Source organism: Chiroxiphia lanceolata, chromosome 4 (assembly GCF_009829145.1).
Source record: "Chiroxiphia lanceolata isolate bChiLan1 chromosome 4, bChiLan1.pri, whole genome shotgun sequence".
Taxonomy (NCBI): Eukaryota; Metazoa; Chordata; class Aves; order Passeriformes; family Pipridae; genus Chiroxiphia; species Chiroxiphia lanceolata.
The window spans coordinates 28,803,377-28,824,680 of record NC_045640.1 but is presented as its reverse complement, the minus strand read 5'-3'; the positions used below and the strand labels follow the sequence as shown (position 1 = coordinate 28,824,680).

At 39.4% G+C, this 21,304-nt stretch overlaps 1 protein-coding gene across 5 annotated transcripts in view; it reads right to left on the bottom strand.

The window, feature by feature from the left end:
* Window positions 1-721: 721 nt before the first annotated feature.
* The window catches only part of KIT (KIT proto-oncogene, receptor tyrosine kinase), a 57,350-nt gene continuing 36,767 nt past the window's right edge, over window positions 722-21,304 (bottom strand). For all 5 annotated transcript variants that reach the window (XM_032686799.1, XM_032686802.1, XM_032686801.1 and 2 more), the window contains exons 8-21: window positions 19,806-19,920; window positions 18,421-18,614; window positions 17,228-17,334; window positions 17,009-17,135; window positions 16,647-16,751; window positions 16,449-16,559; window positions 14,647-14,797; window positions 12,790-12,878; window positions 12,313-12,440; window positions 9,405-9,527; window positions 5,094-5,205; window positions 4,901-5,000; window positions 4,160-4,265; window positions 722-3,039 (exon numbers count right to left, since the gene is read on the bottom strand). In XM_032686799.1, the coding sequence (XP_032542690.1) occupies window positions 2,914-3,039; window positions 4,160-4,265; window positions 4,901-5,000; window positions 5,094-5,205; window positions 9,405-9,527; window positions 12,313-12,440; window positions 12,790-12,878; window positions 14,647-14,797; window positions 16,449-16,559; window positions 16,647-16,751; window positions 17,009-17,135; window positions 17,228-17,334; window positions 18,421-18,614; window positions 19,806-19,920 (1,694 nt within the window). In that variant the 3' untranslated portion in view covers window positions 722-2,913. The remainder of the gene's footprint in view (window positions 3,040-4,159; window positions 4,266-4,900; window positions 5,001-5,093; window positions 5,206-9,404; window positions 9,528-12,312; window positions 12,441-12,789; window positions 12,879-14,646; window positions 14,798-16,448; window positions 16,560-16,646; window positions 16,752-17,008; window positions 17,136-17,227; window positions 17,335-18,420; window positions 18,615-19,805; window positions 19,921-21,304) is intronic.

Sequence of the window (21,304 nt, the reverse complement as noted above, 5' to 3'; positions counted from 1 at the left end):
CTAACAGAAATGTTTAAGGACCAAAACAGCTGAGGTCAGTCTCTCCTGTGAAATAGCAGGGGTTTTGGCATCTAGAATCTTATGCTTATATGCTCTATATCTACTATTAAACCATGCACCAACCAGGCCTATGAAAACTCTTATGCAGCACATGAACAAGTGTGAGTAGGGCACTCACAGATTTCAAACTTGGAGTAACTAAAGCAGGGGGTCTCCCACTAAGACACAAGGTACCTGCTCAGCAAGGGAAGCATCCTATTTTCTCTTTATGACCTCCCCTCCAAAGAGGGGTCTGAAGCAGCACCAGTTATTTCCTGCTGCCTCCCCTGCAGTGCTGCACTCAGCCAGCCCAGCGTGAGCTTAGTGCCAGAGTGCAGGCGGGGACAAGAGCATGTACATGTGTTTAAGGAAGGGGGAATATTCAGTATCACTGCAGCCTTTGAGTGGCTCCAACTGTCTCTGCAACCAAACTCTTAATAACACTGAGATATCTTTGTTTTAAATACTGTTCATGACACATAGACTGCATCAACAGATGACAGGATCAATCTCCTAATTGCACTTCTTTCCAGAATAAAGCTGCATCCAAGTATTTGTCCCATATATTCACAGGTAAAGAACTCACATAACGAACACACAGTAAGGTTGTCTGGCATATATTTGCAAAAATGTTTCAGAATGCCAAACTTGACCTGTGTGTGGCCGGACACTGAGATTCTGTTTCACCCCAAGAATTTATTAAGACTTATATGAAAATAGTCCATCTTAACATAGGTAAACATCAGTAGCATTTGAATACGTATTTACAGATTTATTTGAACTTTTCTGAACTGCAATTCTACAACTGAGCAACATATCCATAAGTGTTTCATAAACTTTCAAACACATTTTTATACATATAGTTTTTGCATATATATATATATATAAAAATATTTTTGAGACTCAAGGACTGAGAATAGTCAAAAGGACATTATTGCTACATTTCCATATTTACAAAAACAATGCATAAACCCACTCAAAACACCAAGCCATTGCAAAATAAGTTTCAAAAACCCCAAAATTATAAAAATATAAATTTCAAGAACGAAAAAAACCCAAACCTCTTTCAGCTAAGTGTCTGTAAAGTACCGAGACATCTATAACAACTAGTTTGTCTACAATTGCTCTGAAAGCCAACATGTTACAAAAGAGCTTTTATAGCATTAAACTGAAAATGCTCAACAACTATGCACAAGAGTGCATCCAAACAAATGGCTAACTTTGGAAAGGTGCAATAGCCTAAGTTCAGTGCAAATGGCTAATTTTTGACTAAACTCTTAAAGACAGATTTCTGTAACAATAAACCAAATGCACAGTCATAGGAGGAGCATGGTATTCAATGTAACCCAAAATATACCACCAGTGTGTGTATTTACAATTACCTTGTATTTGGGCAGTTAGTTATACTTTGAATTGCATGTAAACTCAACCAAAATCCTGGTAAAGTAAAAGTTACAGAGTGCTTAAGTGCATTGTAAATAAATAGGTACTCAACTAGTACTCTGCCTCTGATGAATGCTTCTCTCAATGCTATTACATATTTCTAGGGGTCAGAAACAAAGGAAGAAAAGAACTAGCAGTGCTCCTGATGAGAATAAAAGGGGTTAGAAAATACTTGAGCCCAACTCTAGGCTCAACAGATGCTGATCCCAAAGCCTCCTGTGTGTCAAGGAAAACTAAAGGGATTCTTTCTTCTATCCCATTTATAAATTCAGCACTCCCCAGTTAGACTCTTCCTTATTACCCTCTCTGGACTACCATGGAAAGATCAAACAACTCAGGGTGGGGAAAATAGCCCTTTCCAGTTAGCACCATCCAAGACTGCCTGTGGGAAGAATTCACCTCAGTAGGTGAAGATAAAGAAAGGGCCCCCAGGAGAGAAATTTTTGGCTCTGCTCTGACTTAGATAAGATGACTCGTTAAACGGCCTCTCCTCCAAACACACAGTTTATTGGAAGCAGCCCTCCTCCTCTATTTTGACCAATTTGGCAGGGCCACTAATCTTTGGTGAACATTTTAGGCATTACTATTAGCAAAACAAACATCAAAGCCCTTGGGCTCTCAAGACAGGAGGGTACAGGAATGGTTCAGGCTCCATGGTGGAGTGAGACCCAATGATGGGCAGCTTTATTCCGGCAGGGAATGTGCCAGTAGGAAGTAGTGCATATATCCGTGGAAATCTTGCAACTAGTTTGCAAGGTTGACAGTGCAGGTGGGAAATAAAGATGAAGATCCATACTCTTTTTCCCTTCTCCTCTGGTTCAAACCCCAGAGCTCCCAGGAGGGTTTCCAGCTGTGCAGATCAACTCTGGAAGGGTCTTGGTCCATTCACCCCTCTTTCCCAGGTACATACAGTGCCCTCACCGGCCTCCAACCTATGATACCTGCCAGGGAAAGCTTCTCGGGCTTGACTGGACGTGGAAAGGGGTTTGCAAAGCCATTAACTTCATATTTGTTTATTTCTTAAATTCAGCAAAACAAGATTAACTAGAAAATTACTGTACGCATTCCAGGCACAGATCCAGAGAAGGATTACTGCAATTTTGGTTTGATCTACATTCATCTCATTCCATATTCTGGCTCAGGAATTCTTTTGTTGGTTGGTTTTTCCTTCGCATCTGGCTCTCTACTGCAAATACACACAACACAGCAAAATATATACAGCTTCAGTTAACACTGTAATGATGCCTGTAACCGTGCTCAGCAGATTAAGTTTTATGTGTAACAGTGCATGGTAAAGGACAGTATTACAACAATGTTTCAACTACACAGTGGTAGTAGTGAGTAAAAGTAAGAGAAAATATTGAAGTCATTCCTCTCTCACCCCCTGCACAATACAAACAGCTCTGAGCTCCTCTTCTTTAGAGGAGCCACTCAAACTTCTTCGCGTACCAGGAGAGGCTGAGTAGATGAAGCACTGCTACCCACTGAGTTAATCCTCACTGAGTGATCTGGAGCATTTCCTTGACTGGAAGGTGGGGTTGAGAAGTTGGCATAAACCTGCAGAAGCCAAAGACTGGTGTCAGTACTCTGCAGACTGCTCCCTTCATGCATTCTTGGAGAGCTCTCCTTTCCTAGCCTTTTCACAATACACACCACCATGGAAGGGTTCCAGCTCAGGCATTTCAAATCGAAATAGTTTCAAAAGGTCTTGGGCTTAACTGCTCTTTTAAAGAAACAAGAATCTTAATCTCAACAACACCACAGCTTCAAACTGCACGCCAAATTTCAACTGAGCTCGAAAACACACAGCTCAGGTTATTACTAAACTCCCCCAGAAACCTCACTAATACTTCCTTCACATTCTTGCTTTTGTTTTAGTAACGCCTGCACCTGCCAAAAATACGCTACAGGATGCAATTGAACACCAGCAGCTTTCAGTTTCCTCTTTTCTCAAATTGTCAGGAAGCCATGTACTCTGCACCTAAACAAGGCATCCAGAAGGTAAAGGGAAGTTTTATTTTTAAACCAGGTTTTAAAACACACTTTTTCAAACCCAAATAACACACAAAGTTATGGAGAGAGAAAATCCAAGTTTTTCATGTGCCTCCAATTTTTCTTTAGACTGTTTTGTCCAGTTAAGCCACTCAGAATAGGCTTTTACTCAGGAAAGAGCAGCAAATACAGTTTGTCATGACATACCTCCAAGGTCATATAAATAGAACTAAGGGAAGTAAGCGAGAAGACGCAGAGGTGCACCAAAAGCTCCACCCCTTCGTCCAGAAAACATTCCTAATAAAAGCTAAATATACTTCATTTCTGTTTCCCAGATTAATAGAATTTTTCATAGTTCGAGATAAAGGAATTTATGTAGTAAATGTATGTACATACATACAACATGTATGTAGTTACATGTTGTAACATCGAAATTGTTGTGACAGGTCTATTTTGAGTGAGAAACATCAATCATGCAAAGAGTCTCCTCCAGTTGGTACATTTTTGGTGTGGGCTTAGATAACTACTGCCTAATGACACAGCTAAGCAGAAGTGAGTAGCCCAGATATCGTTCCTACAACTCAAACTGACAGTGCAAAGCTACATAAATAATACTGGAAATAAGTGCCTGGGCTCTCTGCTCTAGTATAACATCTTGCTTGAAACTGCTTGATCCATAACTTACCCGGGGGGCATTATCTGAAAGCTGCTGCTCTATCATCTGTACAATTTGTTTAAATGTGGGTCTTTGTAAAGGATCAGCATCCCAGCAGCTCTTCATTATATCATACCTGTAAAGATACTGAAATTAAGTACTGCTCATGGGGAAGTCCTTAGAGCTTTTATCCTGCCTCCATTATTATTTTAAAGAAAAGTGTGACCCAGTCCCATCTTCTTTAAACAACTTTTAAGAACAGGAATGGTGTTGCTAACACCTGTGCTTGTGACAAGGGAAGACTCAATACTAATAGGAGGCTCTGGACACAGTTTTCTTTGACACCTTGCTAAATGCCAAAGCATTTACAAAACAGTGAATTGGGGGTAGCTAATAAAGAAGATCAGTAGCCAGTCCTCTTGCCAGTCCTTCTTGTCAGGAAGTACAGCACAAATGCAGATGCTGTACAGTCTGGTTATACATCTCACTGACTTCTTTATCTGAAGTAAAAATGTTTAATTATGTACTGTGATCTGTCAGTAATTTATTGACACAGAGCAGATGCCATGAAAAAGTGATCAGATGGCACAAGGCATGAGTGTATTTCATTGCTTGTAACACATGCATGTATTCTGCTAGTTAGAGTACATGAATTACTTAAAACATGAAAAGAACTTAAAAAAAAGGCAATGGGGCAGTGCAATGAGCCTTAATGCAAGAATGCATCATTACTGATGTTTAGATGATTAGAGGTGCTGGTTGCTTGCTTACATTTCAGGTGGTGCACACTCAGGGCTAAACATCCTGTATCCCTCCTTGATCATTTTATAGAACTTAGAGTCCACGGGTATCCCTGGATAAGGGCTGCTTCCTGTTGAGAAAGCAGATGAGCAACATGATTTCTGCATCTCCAGTAAACCTCAAAATGAAATAGATCTGAAGTACAGATCTTCAAGGAGCTTACCTAAAGAAAAGAGCTCCCAAAGCAATATCCCGTAAGACCACACGTCACTCTCAAAGGTGTAGACGCAATTGAAAATACTTTCAGGTGCCATCCACTTCACAGGAAGACGAGCCTTTCCAGGGAAAAGGGAATGAATTAAGACAATGGACATAAGGCAGACAGAATTTAAAAGATAAAATTAACCTTTTCTACTTTTAATGTGCTTTAAATGCTTGTAAAATAAAGAAGTAGAAATATTCAACAAAAATGAAAATCTTAACAATGTAGAGTCTCCAAGTGCTGCATCACTACTGATCTACCTTTCTGTGGGTCTACCGAACAAATGTAGTTGCTTGCACTCTGATTTCTTGGACACTGTTGGATTCCCTCTGTCTAGTTAATAAAGGGTATCAGGGAAGTCAGAGGAAAATAATATAAATGACTGTGACATGGTTCTTCAATCAAACATGCAAGTCTACTTTCATTGACTAGCTGCCATAGGCACATAGATGAGATTCACATAGTTGAGACACTTTGAGGCTTTAATCAACAGTCAGTAAATCTGCTTTAGCTCCTCAGTCTATGAGTAGACAAATTAGAATTCATATATATATTAACATGCATATTTGGGCCAGGAATGCTGATCAGCTGCAGAGCAGGAGGGCTCTGCAGAGGGATCTGGACAGGCTGGATTGATGGGCTGAGTCCAGCTGTATAAGGTTCAACAAGATCAAGTGCTGGGTCCTGTACTTGGGTCACCACAAGCCCAAGCAGTGCTACAGGGTTAGGGAAGTGACTGGAAAGCAGCCCAGCAAAAAAGGACCTGGAGGTGTTGGTCGACTGTTGTCTGAACATGAGCCAGTGGTGTGCCCAGGTGGTCAAGAAGGCCAATGGCATCGTGGTCTGTATGCAAAATAGTGTGGACAGCAGGACCAGGGCAGTGATCATCCCCCTGTACTCAGTGCTGGTGAGGTCACATTCAGGTGCTGGAGTGTTTCCAGAGAAGGGTAATAAAGTTGGTGAAGGGTCTGGAACATAAATCTTACAAGGATTTTAGTGCTCTCTGCAACTACCTGAAAGGAGGCCATAGCAAGGTGGGGAACAGTCTCTTCTACAATGTAACAAGTGACAGGGCCACAGAAAATGGCCTTAGCTTGAGCCAGGGGAGGTTTGGATTGCATATTAGGAAAAAAGTGCTTTACTAAAAGGATTGTCAAGCATTGGAACAGGCTGCTTGTGGAAGTGGTGGACTCACCATCCTTGGACATATTTCAAAGATGTGTAGATGTGGGGCTTAGAGACACAGTTTAGTGGTGGACTTGGCAGTGCTGGGTTAACGGTTGGACTCAATGACATTAAAGGTCTTTTACAACCTAAACAATTCTATGATTCTGTGATTTTTCCTACGTTTGTGTGGGGCCCTCATGAATGCCAACTGGAGTAGAAGAAAGGACAGAGAAAGCCTTTGCATTTGCTTTCACCTTCCTCTCCTTGCTTTGCCCTTTCCTTGTCTGACTGTAGAAGCCAGTACTAAATTGTCCTAAACATTTCATCAGTTCACAAAATCACAGAATATTCTGAGTTGGAAGGGACCCACAAGGATCATAGAGTCCAGCTGTTAAGTGAATGGCCCATACAGGGATCAATCCTCCAACCCTGGTGTTATTAGCAACATGCTCTAACCAATTAAGTTAATCTCACTTGTCCTGTTTTAGAAGAAACCAGATCTCTTCATTTCACATGGTCTTGCAACAATGTGTCCAAAGATACATTTCAACTATGCCACAGAGAATAGCCTTGATGTCTTGTAAGGAAAGGAGACCAAACAGGAAACGAGGAAAATGGAGAGGAAAAGAAGCAAAGTGGAGGAAAGGCATCATGTGCCAAGGGATGGCTCACCAGAGAGCGAACCAGAGCTGCTTATTTCCAGCTAAAACATTTCTTTGCCAAGCACTCAGCTGCTGTCAGCACCACTGCTTCCCAAGCAGTGCCCACAGCTAATGATGCCACAGCCCCAATCTGCTTTAAGATCACACCAGATGCAACTAGATGCCTCCTGCAGCCACTGCTTCCTCCCTCCCCAGGCAGGTGCAGCATGTCCTCCTCTCACCCTTGCTGGCTTTGTAAAATCCTATTCTCAGGCAACTGTTATGATAAGTTTTGTCAAAGCAAACCGAGCCTTCTAATAAATATTTTGCATGACTCATCAGTTCTGGGATTCCCAGTGCAAGAATGACTGTGGTCATGTTAGAGCAAGTCCAGAGGAGGGCCATGAAAACGATCAGAGGGCTTGAAGACATCTCCTACGAAGAAAGTTTGAAAGAGTTGGTGGTGTTCAGTCTGGAGAAGAGAAGGCTCCAGGGAGACCTGACTGCAGCCTTTAATTATATAAAGGGGGCTTATAAGAAAGATGGAGAGGGACTTTTTACCAGGGCTTGTAGTAACAGGACAAGTTTTCAACTGAAAGGGCATAAATTTAGATTAGAAACAAGGAAAAAAAAAATTACAACGAGGGTGGTGAGAAACTGGAACACATAGCCCAGAAATGTGGTGGATACCTCATCACTGCAAATGGTCAATGTCAAGTTGGATGCGACTTTAAGCAATCTGGTGTAGTGAAAGATGTCCCTGCCCATGGCAGGGGGGTTGGATGATCTTTGAAGGTCCTTCTATGAGTCTGTAATTCTGTGAACTCAGGAAACTTAAAGGATAGCCTAGACAAGTAAAAATTAATTATCTATAGTACATTTCCCTCCTGAGCTGCTAGTCTGAACTTCCTACTACCAGGAACCTTTGCTGATGAAGAAGCTCCTGACCTGACCCCTGAGTCTGAAAGCAGCTTTCTTACACTAAATGCTACCCAGTATTTCATCAGGGCAGCCACTCCTGGATTATTTCAGCTCCTATTGTTCCCTCATCCCAACTTCTAAGCAACCAGTGGCTGCTGCCAACATTGTTTCGAAGAAAACTAATAGACCCGTCTCTTCCATAGCTGAAAATAAGGGCCTGAGACATAAAGGCCTGCTGGGTGACAGCACAAGAGCAGATATCTCAAACATCTGAGGTGCCATGGACTGACTCAAGTGGAATGTGGCACACCCCTTCGGTGATAGATGCTCAGGTGTGGGATTTTCTCTCTTTATCAGCTTGCCCAAAGCCAGGCCACATAAGCTTCAGTTCCTTTGTTGTCATATCCCTAACTAATGACCAGCTGCTGAACACGGAGCCCTCAGCTGGGCTGGGGAGGAGAGTTGCCTTGCTGGATCTTCTCTCCTTTGAAAAACAGTGCAGGTGAAAGCATGTGTAGTCTGAAGGCAGTGGCTGGCTGCACCTATATGACACAGACTAAGAACAGTAGTCTGTGTCATATAGGTGCAGCCTATATGACACAGCATAAATCAGCATAAATCCAAGCAGCATAAATCAGTTTGAGACGCAAAACAACTACACTTCATACGCACTTCTCCAGCTTAACCACAGAAAAACTCAACTTTCTTTTGCAGTAGGACTCTTTTTACTGCACTAGCACTTTAAAGGGGACTTCAAGTGCTGCCAAAGTAATCTGCATCACTTCAAAGTGTCTTTGTACCCCTCTAGAGGTTTCATCAGTACTCATGAGATTGGTACTCTTCTACATGGAAAGTTTTAAACTTTTCTCATCAAAATATAGTGTCTTGTTCCAATCCTGTTACAGAGATTGAACTATAGCTACAAGTTAAAGATGTATTTACACATATGAGGTTAAGATCTCTGTATGGAATCAGAGAAAACTAAGGTCTTTTCGCCTCCCTAATTTATGCCCTAATTAATAAATTCACACTTCAAAATTCACTTTCTATTGTCTGAGTGATCTCTAACAGAAAAGAATGGGCTGCAAACCCCTGATTATTTAGGTTTTTTAAAATATACTCAGTAATGGACAAATAGAGCAATGTTCAGAGAAAAAGTTTTCAAATAATTATATTTAGGATTGGGCTACCAAAATATTCCTATGACAAAACTTGCAATTATTCACAGAGCTGTAACTTTTAGTACATTCAAATACAATAGAAAGACTGGACATTATATCAGTGCAGCAAAAACATCTCTTCCACTACAACATATATTCAGATACCAGTACGTTTGCCAGTATAACAACATGCATATACCCAGGGTTTTGTCAGCACATTATGTCAGAAATTGCCCCTCCTAACCTTCCTGACCAACACGGATATATGCCACAACTGGGAAATCCAGATTTCCATTTAACTAAGAAACACTTTTCTTTGCCTGTCAAGATAACAAGAACTCCTTTAACTTAAAACAAGTGGATAAAGTATCATATATACTTACATTTCCTTTGACCACATAATTTGAGTCATTCCTTATATCTCTTGCCAGGCCAAAATCACAGATTTTTGTAATTCGACCGTGAGTTAGGAGAATATTTCTTGCGGCCAGATCCCTATGAATGCACTAAATAACAAACAGACAAACAAACAAAGCTATTTTATAATATCTTTAAATGGCTGTTCCTTGGTTACATGTTTACTTAGCTATATAAGTTACTGCATTATGCATTTTATGGCAAGCTGAAATCCATGTGCTAATAAGCTTACTCAGATGATTAAACATTCTGGTGTAGTATCTTTACAATCATGACATTGATCCATGTCATTGAGGTTGTCTATACATTTATTTTAGAAAAGACCACTTGCAGTCACTTTGAATTTTCCAGTGTTCCACATTTTCAGCTAAAATATAATGTATTTTCCCCTCTTTTTTATCAAAATCATCATTGGCTTACTTTCTAATAAAGGAGAAATAGGAGAAAAATGTGGTTTGTTTCCAAATTAATTCCAATAGTCTATTAAATAACTATTGTGGTTCAGGGGAAAATCCTGCAAAGCTGAAAATAGGGAAAATTATGGTAACAACTTCAAAGCACACAAACATTGAACTGAATTCCATTTCAGAAATACTTCTTTGGAAAACCCGAATTACTAAATACCTAGGAGAGCTTTATAAGCAGACCCAAATATTTGAAAATATTGGAAATTTTCACATTCCAATGTCTTTCAGTGGACAGTCATGCATTCTGTGACCTAGCTAGCTTATATTCCAGTTTTCACTTGAGAAGTGGGTATGTGTTGATAACTCCAGCTACAGAAGACTGCCTGAGTTTCCCAGAAGCTGCATTTCTTTGTATGCAACTGTGGAGTCCTTGTGTGTTTGTTAGAGAATGGACATGGCTCTCTAACAAAATGATTTCTTTCTCCGTCTGGAAAGGAGAGTATTAAGCTTCTGCTTTACTAATGGCATATAGTACACAGGTGACATCTATCTAAAAAACAACTGAACAACAATTTTTCTTTTTTCCTTGAAATACAAAGCTTTCAGAATTCCCCACGAAAAATTACTTAAAATATCAAGAGTTACACAAATCAAGCTCAGAAAATAATTGCAGATTGCATAAGCAACCTGCAGTCACTTTAGCATGCTTACACAAGGAACTATTTTTAATGACAACTACTGTCTCAGAGGACTCTTGTTCAGCTCCTTATGCAACATATTCTGCACTTTGCATATGTAAGGCTGAGAACATAACTGCTCTGAAGCAGGATGGCGATGAAATGGCCAAGCACCAGCATGACTCTGCCTTGCTCCTCCAGAATCAGCGCAGTTTGCACTGAATAAAGACTTTGTCTAACAGAGGAAGCCCTGTCTTGTGATTAAGGCACCATGTGCTTAAGGCAATTACCCTCCCAGAATAAGCTCCTACACAGACTCCTGCATAGCCTTGATAGGCAAGCAAAGTGCAGAAGTGCAGCTGGGTACTATGCCCTGCTGGTCTGCTTGGACCCTCCTTCCTCGAGGACTTGAGGAGATCTGAGGCACCTTGTCCATCAGCCCACGCTACTCTGCATTACCTAGCTGGAGCTAAATGCATGTACATATACAACGACTGAAGAGGACGAAGCAGACTAACATGTTAGCACACTGCAACTTAATTCTTGATATAGTTGTTAATTCTACATTGCCAAAGCGATACTGCACATTACTTCCCAATCTCAAGGTGAAGTGAGGTGATGTTACATTCATTATTGCCTTTGCTACTCAACACCACCGTGTCTGTTTGTGAAAATGGAAAGACTATGAAGAAAAAGTCTTCTGGGAATGATATAAAGTGAATCCTGGGGCTACTTTATAGGAAAATAGAAGAAATGCAGAATATGTGTGCTCAGCACTGGATGTTCTGAATAGTGAAGGATGCAGGAGCACGGTGAACACCATTAAAATCTGTAACATAATACGTTTGCATGTCAGGCCTGTTTTGAACCTGTTGATAGATGAAAAATAAACTAAAGAGAAGTTTATGGTTTGGTTTGGAAGAAGGAACAGTGGGAGAAAAAAAACAAGTGCAAAAGCAAGTTTTACTGTGCACTTTCCTTGCAGCAGAATTTGAGATGCATTTCCCAATAGTAACACAGGACTCCAGGATTACCTTTCTTTCCCTGAATTGCCTAAATTTGGTTTTGTATTTTATCCAAGGTGCACCTGTAGTATCCTGCGCCTACATTAGTTATAGTGTTTACATGTTAAATGGCATTTTTCCAATAAAATGTGAGAATAACCATTGGAAAATCCTAATTATGCTGTACTTAAGACTTCTATTCTTTATAAATCCCTTTCTGTTATGCAATACCTCTCCTAAGAAACCCAGAGAAATATCTATTATGCTCAGTGTAGCCAAAAAAGATTAAAAAGATTCTTTGTGGGTCTCTCAGCTGATTTTATCTTTCCAGAAAATTAAACATCAAGACATCTCCTGTGAATTAAGCCATACTTACAAAAAAAGCACATAATGTGATAGCTCCCCTGTTTATGGCAGTATTCTACATGAGAGAAGTAGCAGGTGCAGCATTGTTTAAAACTCGTGCAAATAGATAGTTTTGCACTGATTCTACTAGCCTGAACTGCGGATATACAATAGCACTGCTTCACATTGACTACTGTGCACCCTATATTGTTTTCTGGGATATAAAACATCACTTTTGGCCAATAAGCACAGTATGGAACTCCACCATTAGGCAAGCTTCAGGTATGAGAGGGAGTGTACCAGTTTGCAGTGCTTGTTGAAAAGAACATAGAAATATCTGGCATTTAAACACATGGATCACATTAGAACACTGAAAGTGATGCTGAAAAAAAATAAAAAAATATATTGGTTCTGTCCAGCTCTGAAAAATTCTTAACTTACATTTTTGGAGGCAAGGAAGCTCATGCCCTTTGCCACCTGGTAAGAAAAGCTTAGCAGATCTTCAACATCTAGAGCAAGTTCATCATCTTCCGGCATAGAAAGGGTAACATCCTGATCAGCGTAGGATCCTATGGAATATAAACAAAAAAAAGCTTTTGAGTTGAGCAAGTGCAATCATGTAGAAACATGAGTTGTGTTAACGTTAAACAAAACAGTTATTTGAGTAAGTACCAGTCTAGTCACATAAACAGCCCATCATCAAAATGGAAAAAACAACCCTGATACTCCATTTAAGTGTGGAGAAATACAACACACTGTAATTTAGCATATTGTTCTTTTTCAAACCTTCTCATACCAATTACTGAGTTTTAATTGTCCCCATTCATGAGAGACAAATATGATAAACCTGAAAAAGACTCTGAAGCCCCTCTTTCTGCACTCCCACCAGCAAACAGAATTCCTTGTCACTGAACTCACCGGGCTTCACAGGTCGTTTTTTATCAGCCTTTGGTGGGACTGCATATGACACTCCTGGTTTCATGTCCATGTACTCATTGGCAGCATCACTGTAGAGGCAGAAGATCAAATGAAACATAGTTTAACGAAAAAGGTCTCAACAGCCATCCAAACAAAAAGCCAAGGTCACGTCAACCTTCTGAATATATTGCTTTACAAATCATCAGTAGATTGGAAACTAATGGATGGGTTAAAAAGATGAGGAAATGTCTGTACAGAAAGAGAGGTTTGACAATACAGCTAATGATACATCTCAAAGTTTGGAGTTTGGCTCAGGTGAGCAAACAAAACCTTTCACATGAATACTGTTTATACAGATTTCACTCTCTATAAAATAACATCCAGATGTTTCACAGGATATGCTAAGCTTCCTTCTTCTGCTTAGGCCAACTTCTACCAGAATATTTCAGCGGCACAATTGGCAATTGAAATGCGGAATAAAAACAGTAAATAATGTTAAATGCAGAGATTCCCAAGTTCCATAGGGGATTCATATGTATTTCAAAAAATCAGCTGAGGCTTGGGATAGCCATCTACTACATTCTTTTAAGTCTCAATTTTCTTACTGCCCTGTATAACTCAAATGTACAGATTTTCATACTATATGATTTATAAATAAGTAGTTAGGCACCTTTAGAAATGACGGATGTACTTTGGCATTTTTCACTTCATTGTCATTAGAACTCATATACTTCCTTAGCCTGACATATGTGTTTAGTTTATGTCCAATAAATGCAGCCAGAGAGCTAACATGGAAAGGAGCAATGAGATCACCAGCAGTTTTAGTTACCATCAGAAACATCTATGATATATTATTCAGCAGGTACAACTTTACAGTAAATACAAATACGAGAATTTGGTAAATAATCTGCTGTTAATAACTCAATTTATAAAATGTGCTCAAACAGTGAGATTCCTTCACTAAAGAGGGCACAGCTCCAATGGCAAATCAGAGTTTTGTGTTCATCATCTCTGGGGACTCAACCCCTATGGGGCATCCCCAGCTATCCGTCTATTGCCATGGCACAAACAGTATTACGTTACTGGGAAAAAGGACTTTATCATGTCCTATGGCTCTGCCTGGTTCTTTTGTGTCTGCCATCAAAGTAATGGGCCCACTGTGGCAATAAATAGACCAAGAATGGGCAGGTATTGTAACAGACCCTAGGTTTTGGTAAGTTATTTCTCCCTCACTTTGCAAAGGGAAGGAAGTCTGCTTGGAAACGCACTTGGAACAACCCTGGGATGATATCTAAAATGCAGCAGTTAAAAATATACAGATAAAGTAACTGGAAAAAAAAAGAAGTACAAGAGTAGTCTCAGAATTGTGACAACAGGTTGTTTCATCACAAAACGTAGTGAGCTGTCAGTAGTAGCCTGCCTCAGACACTGTAAGGCACCGGTTTGATTTTGTAAAATCAATTTCTGAAGGCAGAAACTTGGTAGAGCTCAGAGTACTAACATCCCAACACTGGAGGAATTGTAATTCATGCTGCTAAATGAGCACTGGTAGTGTTAAATGGGAACAGCAAACACAAATACATATGAAGATTGGAACCAAGGAAGTGCATAAAATAACTGCAGAAAATTTGATAAAGAAGTAAAACAGAAAGTGTATACAATCCATTGCACTCTGTTAGAATAAACCATCCGTTGTACAAATTATCTCTTAATTGAATTGCTTCCTTGTGCAGCAAAGAATATTCAAAGCCTGTTTCGTGAAAGGTTTCTCCACACCTCTTATCTTGAACAAACTTTGATATCTCCTCCTTCCCAATCTTCTAAAAACACAAGTACATTTCAGCAGGTCATACTTACGCTGCAGGCTCTGCCTGATGCAAAAGGTTCTCATAAACTGCTGTATCTGCATGTTCTTCATGTTTTGGGCAAATAAATGAATCTCGCTTCCGTCTAAGAAAATTTAAAAGATCACCATAGCAGCAATATTCTGTAATGACCAGAGTGGGACCTGTAGATGCATGTAAGGTTTATAAAGCTGGTGAATATTGTTTTCAAAGCAGTAAACCCTACATAAAGATAGCATTCAGTGAAGCACACAGGCTGAACTATTAAAAAAAAAATCACGCTGCCTAGCACTGTCTAGACTTGAAAAGTTATAGAAATGTAACCCAGCATCTTCCCTTTCACAAATGAACAACTATGGTCCAGCTAAAGCTGTGTCCCAATTAATTTTCTGCCCCTCAATAGCATTACACTGTACAAAAATTAAACAAATAAGTCTTTTTCTCTTTCTTTGTGTGATAATGTTTCTGGCCAGACACATCTGTTTGATTTTGCTCACTTCCTGAAGGAAGTTATTTGTTCCAAACGTTAAGAGTAATTCAAGCTTCAAACATTAATCCTTTTGATTCACTTGTGTTTACAGTAGAGCTTCACACTCCTTCAGTAATGTTTTGGAAATGATGTAGAGTGTTATATTCTGCAGTATAATAGGAAAAATCATTCAAACAGAACAGCCTGCTGCGACAGAGAACTACATTGCACAAGGTCTTAGAATATTAAAATGAAATCAGAAAAGAGAATCAAGTCATCTTCAGCACGGATGTTTATAGATCAAATATGTGTTTTCTGAGTGAATGATTCCAGCTATGGATCTTGAATATGTAATTGCACTGTGTGTTATTTCATCTCTAATTTTATTCTGTGCCATTGTTTCCTAACCTCACTAGTTTATTTCCATTTTTTTGCAGTTAAAAACTATAGCTTTCACAATAGCAAAACCAGTGTTACTGGCAGGATTTTCCTACAGACACCACATTTTTTCAGCTGAGACACATGCACTTAGGCCAGTGAGTCTACTTTGTTGACTGCTTGAACAAAATTGTTTCATTCTATTTTTAAATCATTAAATGTGAGAAATGTTTTGCCTTTGTCTAAAACTATGAATTTTTACAAGCTCCTTTTCTTTGAAAAATTAAGCAGAAACTTAAAGAACATATATTTGAATAAGAAGCAACACCACCTTTCATATTAAAATGCACAGCTATTAAAAGTACAGGTCTCTATCATTCTGTAAGAACACTTCAGACGTTTTGTAGCTTTTATTATGTATGAAAACAAACTTATGAAGTTAATATTAAATGTGAAACATTGTTGTGCAATACTTTATTCGGAAAATTATTTTTCTCAACTTTCTGCTGCTTAGAATTTGTAACTTTAGTGGTGCCTTAGCAGACACATTTGCAGATTAAACAGAAGACTGGAAGACTATACAAAAGAGGCCTGTTGACTTCAGTTTGGATACCAACAAGACACCAGCTCTCACTAATGAGAAAGAGCGTGTGAGAGAAAAAATTTATACCGTACACTTTGTCATATCTCAAGAAGAAAGCACACAATGGTTCATATGAAAGAGAATAAAAGCAACCTTCTTGTTTAGCTGCAACTACAGCGCTCTTACTACTGGTTTTAGGATTAAGCTAAAATCTGGATTCACTAAATCACAGGTGATAGTCATGATGATCTGCAACCTGTCTAAGCATGGAACGTATTTAAGATTTCTATACTTATAGCAGCACCTTGGATTCTTCTTCACAAGGTTCATTCTCCAGGCAATAAAAAAGGAACAGAAATAATCAATAATGTGTTGATAACCCCACCTCCAATAGTGCAAGCTCCAAGTAGATTCACAATATTAATGTGGTTTCCAAGGTAACTCAGCACTTTAAGCTCTGACATCAAGGCTTCTCTTTCTGTTAAATGGGCACTTGCTGCAAGGCAAAGCACAATGTTCAGTACGTAACACACCGACCAGATAGAAGAGAGAAAAAATTGGTGAGTATACTACAGTAACTTACTTTTCAACATCTTTACTGCTACTGTCATAGCAGCATCAGATTTAAATAAACCATAAGCAGTGGCTTCAACAACTTTTCCAAAAGCTCCAGCGCCAAGGGTTTTACCTAATAAAGCAAACAAAATACTCTGTAATGACTTGGAGTACTTCTTCCTGAAGGGCTCAACATTTTATTTTTTGATATAAAGAAGCTATTGCAGACGCGCCTGCTTGCTTTTTGTCCCAAGGTAAGAATGAGCAATTATCACTATCTGCATTATTGCACAACATCTTTTTGACAAAACCCTGCTGTGTTTGACCAAAGTCTCCTATGAGACCTGAAGGTTTCACCTTGCAGATGAAGTTAAATAAACCTAAACTAACCAAAACTCAAACGGTTTCTTGGAAATTCCCACTTGTGATCGTAAGGAAGCTGTGTTGGGTCTATGTAAACATAGTTGTTTCCATTTATTTCTTCAACAACTTTCCACTGAACTTCATACTTGGGTTTCTGGAAAAGAAAGAGATTGGCTGTCACTACAGAAGCCTCCACAGGCAGCTCACACACTTTTCTAACTCAGGCAGAAGGGCTTCAGAATTTACCTGCAAATATACATACACCAGGATCATGACTATGATGCACATCAGTCCTGCAGCGACTCCAAATGCAGTTAGTAACGGGGTAAAAAGGGTATGGGTACGGATTTTCTCTGGAAAGAAACACAAAATTCTGCTTAAATACTGAACAAGAAAAACTATATTAAAAAGATGCAGGTGAAAACCTTTTCTTAGTTCTTTTTTGTGAAACAGAGTTTAGGGTTTTGACTTTCCCAGATGTGCTTCAGGTATATCAGAATGTCTTTTCTGAATGAGCTGTGGGAGACGGAGCTGGCACAGAAACCATCCAGTCTGATGCCTTGGGAGTCTCAGCTTCATCAATTCGGGAGGTGTGACACCAAGATCAGTTAATGCAAGGGGTCTGCATGATCTCAGTCAAATTAAGTTAAAGAGAGAAGCTTTTTTTCTGAAGTCCTAATTTCTTCTCTTCCCCCGCACCCTCCCCCGCAAGTATAATTTCTACAGCACAGTCTTTACAAGTAGAGGTTGTGCCGAGTAGCGAAGGAATACCATTCCAGTACAACCCATCTGCCCCAAATCTGGCGTTTTTGTTTGTATGTTGTATCTGGGTGTAACAGAGTGAAAACGAAGCAGAACATTTGGTTTCGCAAAGAAGAGTACAGTTTTACACATACATTTCAAATCATCTAGGTTCAAGTGCTTTCCCCCACAAACCCACAAATACTGCTAAAAAAACTCATAAGCCTTTCTGCAGTATGTTGTTGTTACTTCTTTTACAACAGCAGGACCCTTGAGCTCCAGGCAAGTTTGGGACTGCATTTTTCCCGAGACATTGTAAAAACCTAAAATAAAAGGCAATCTTTCCTTGAAAAAAAAAAGTGATGGCCTAAATAGTCAAAACAGACAATGACAAGAAAAGGGAGAGAGAGAAGGAAAGACAGGGTAATGTTGTATGTGGTTTGCCCCTGTGCTGCACAGACAGAATAAAACCAGCTACCTACTGCACTGCAGATCTGGAGCCATACAAGGATGGTACCACAATATTAATTGAAAAATTAAAGCAATGCTTTGACAGCCAGAGTATGTAACATAGTGTGTTATCATACACTCAGCCACAGTACCGTCAACTTTCTTATAGTAAAGGTAAACCACTTAAAATCCTTTTACAGAAAGAGCTGCAGGACACCCTTGTTGGTCTCATTCACTCCAGCCATTACCTTTAATAGCAAAGTTGAAGAAAGCAGAGCTCCTGTCCCCATTGCTGGAGGCCTCGCAGCACACAGTGCCGGTGCTCCTGAACATGCTGGTGTTAATCGTGCTTTCAACCCGGATTCGTTCAAATGATGGCACTGATGAATTTGTGTAACCACTTTTGATAAGCATAGGAGATATTGTTGGTGAATCAAAACACCTGGGAGAAACAATACTGACAGTTACCTGCCATGCATTACTATCTGGAATGCCAGACCAACAGGTAACTAAACAACACTGCTCTACAAAGGGATTCATCTGAAGCTCTTATCCTCCAAACAGCCTACTCATGATGTCTCATTGTCTTTAATGCAGTGGGAGAAACTGATACATAAACCCAGCCTGACCCAGCTGAACACCATGATGTCTTTGCATTTGCTTTTGGTTAGAAATACCTATAGGTCTGAAACTTCACTAGGGATTTTATACCATTCAACCCGCACCTCCAACTTCAGCTTCAAGCAGTTATGGGCTATTACCTACTCCTGAAAACTTTCCCCAAGCATCATCTTATTACAGAAAAAAAAAATGTCCATGATGTACATAAAACACCATCAAGCTTATATGCAGTCAAAAAATTAGCCAGCTCTTTTCTCTTAAGATGTTGCTTCTCCTTCATATATCATGTATTGATAAATGAAGCACACATTGATACATGAGCACACATTTAAGATTTTTAAAAAGGTACTGTTTAAAACAATTAATGAAATAACAATTATTTCAGACATAAAACAAATTACACAGGTGGGAGGGAGACCCATGACTTGCTAGTACGAGACCTACAGCTATGGTGGAAGTAAACCAGAACCTTAAAACTTGCTTCACAAATGCTCACTTCACAGTGAAACTCTACAATCTTTTTAAAAATGCGATGACTAAACATCAGGTTTTATTCATAACAACTCTGGACTTGTATACTTGTCATATGTTTCATGTGAATGGAAATCTAATTACATTATGTCTTGAAAAATTACTTCATTACACAATAAAACAAATTATAACAGCCTTATTCACAAGTGATTCCATGACTGGCATTCAGTGAAATTGCATAGAGAACATGTGTCATTTGAGGCCAAACTGATACAAACCATAGCTAGCTTGCCGCAGAAAGTTTGCCTTTTATGCAGCAGAAAGTGTTGGTTATTCTCCTTTCAAGGACAGAATGCAAAGGAGGAAAATGAAATGTATCCCTGCCTTCTCACAAACCATTGCAAACAATGTGATACAAAGAATGATGAAAACAGTGATGCAACATTTGAACATAACTATTACCAAGTAATTTTATGTTCCTAATTTTTAATTAGAAATTGGGTGTGTTGCACCTTTGGAGACTCCTGTTTACTTAACTCACCTCTGCTCAGTTCCTGGGCTAAAATACCAGTATATGGTAGGGGCTGGGAATCCAGCTGCTACGCACTGAAGTACACCATTGCCAAGTATATCCAGAGTGAGAATTTCTGGTTTTGCTGCAATAAACAAAAACAAGAGTCATCCATTAGGAGAACACAGAATTTGCACTACCATTTGCTCTTCACCCCAGCAACCTGTGTGCATCATCATCCATGGAATCGCCCAGGTGAGCAAGAGCTCCTCATGCTCAAGGATGTCCAGGCCTGAACTGGTGTCCTACAAAAACCAAACATTTGTGAAAATATTAGCTCTTACACTGAATGTTTTGGCTGGATGTCAGAAGAATACTTTATCTCCCCTGAGTATTCGGTTTGATGAAAGATCCTAAACCAGCAAAGCTCAGAGATTAAACAACCCAAAGAATTGTGTGCTTGGAACAACAGTGCAGTTCCCGTTTCTGCATGGTATGACTTTACCCGCCTGTAAAAAAGGACAGTTTCTCCACCGTTATAATTGTACTAAATCTGTCAAACCACATCCCTCTTACATCTGCCCTGTGTATTAAATATTACCACCGCAGCCAGAAAAGGAACTACAGAGCATGGCAACCAGTGCAGACCCCATCCCACAGAGGACAGACATCCCTCTAAGATATTGCTAATGAAATGCCCAACTGCCTGATTCTCTGAAACACTGCATGTACAGGAAACTAATATTTGGCAGAATGTATCAGCTTTCCAAATGAGAATTTGTGATTGCTCTGGTAGTTTAGAAAGCAATCCATTCAGCTGATGCCTTCTGCCACATCCTGAACAGGACTTATTCCTGCAGTTGGTTCAGGAGCTGCTGTTTCAAGTATGGGAGGAAATGAGAGCAGTCAGGTGGACTTCAGAGTCATTAATCCAATGTCACAGGCTTCAGCCAAGGGCACCACCAATAGAGCAAGATGTTTTTCCTGGTGAAACTTGAATTAGAGGTTTTATTTCCCATAACTACCTTAGCTTCCTTGCAAAATCACCCAAACAGAAGCTAATGAAAAAAACTATAAGCAATGATGCTGCTAATCTGATAGGTACAAGTTAAGAGTCCATTATCAGCTAATACAGCTTTATAGAAATGTAAGATGAACTTCTAATTCTAGAAAGTAGTGAAACTGTATAGACTGCAGTGGGAAAACACAGATTTATTTCAGGAAAATTCCATGTACAAAGACTGTATGGTGTTCATTTTTAATGAATATTCTACTCACTGATTAAATTAAAAGCAATAAAGCACACGTATATTCTCAATCACATACCATCTCCTTGTGACTTGTTACAGGAACCAAATGTTCTTTCATTTCTAAATCACATGTGTTTTATGCAAACCACCAAGAACAAAACATTGTTGTAAAATGCTGAGATTGATTTTCAGCATTATTCATTTGGTGAGGAATTTTCTGAGAGCACACAGCATCTCATCCAGCCTCAGTGCTCACAGAATACATGCAATTCACATTTC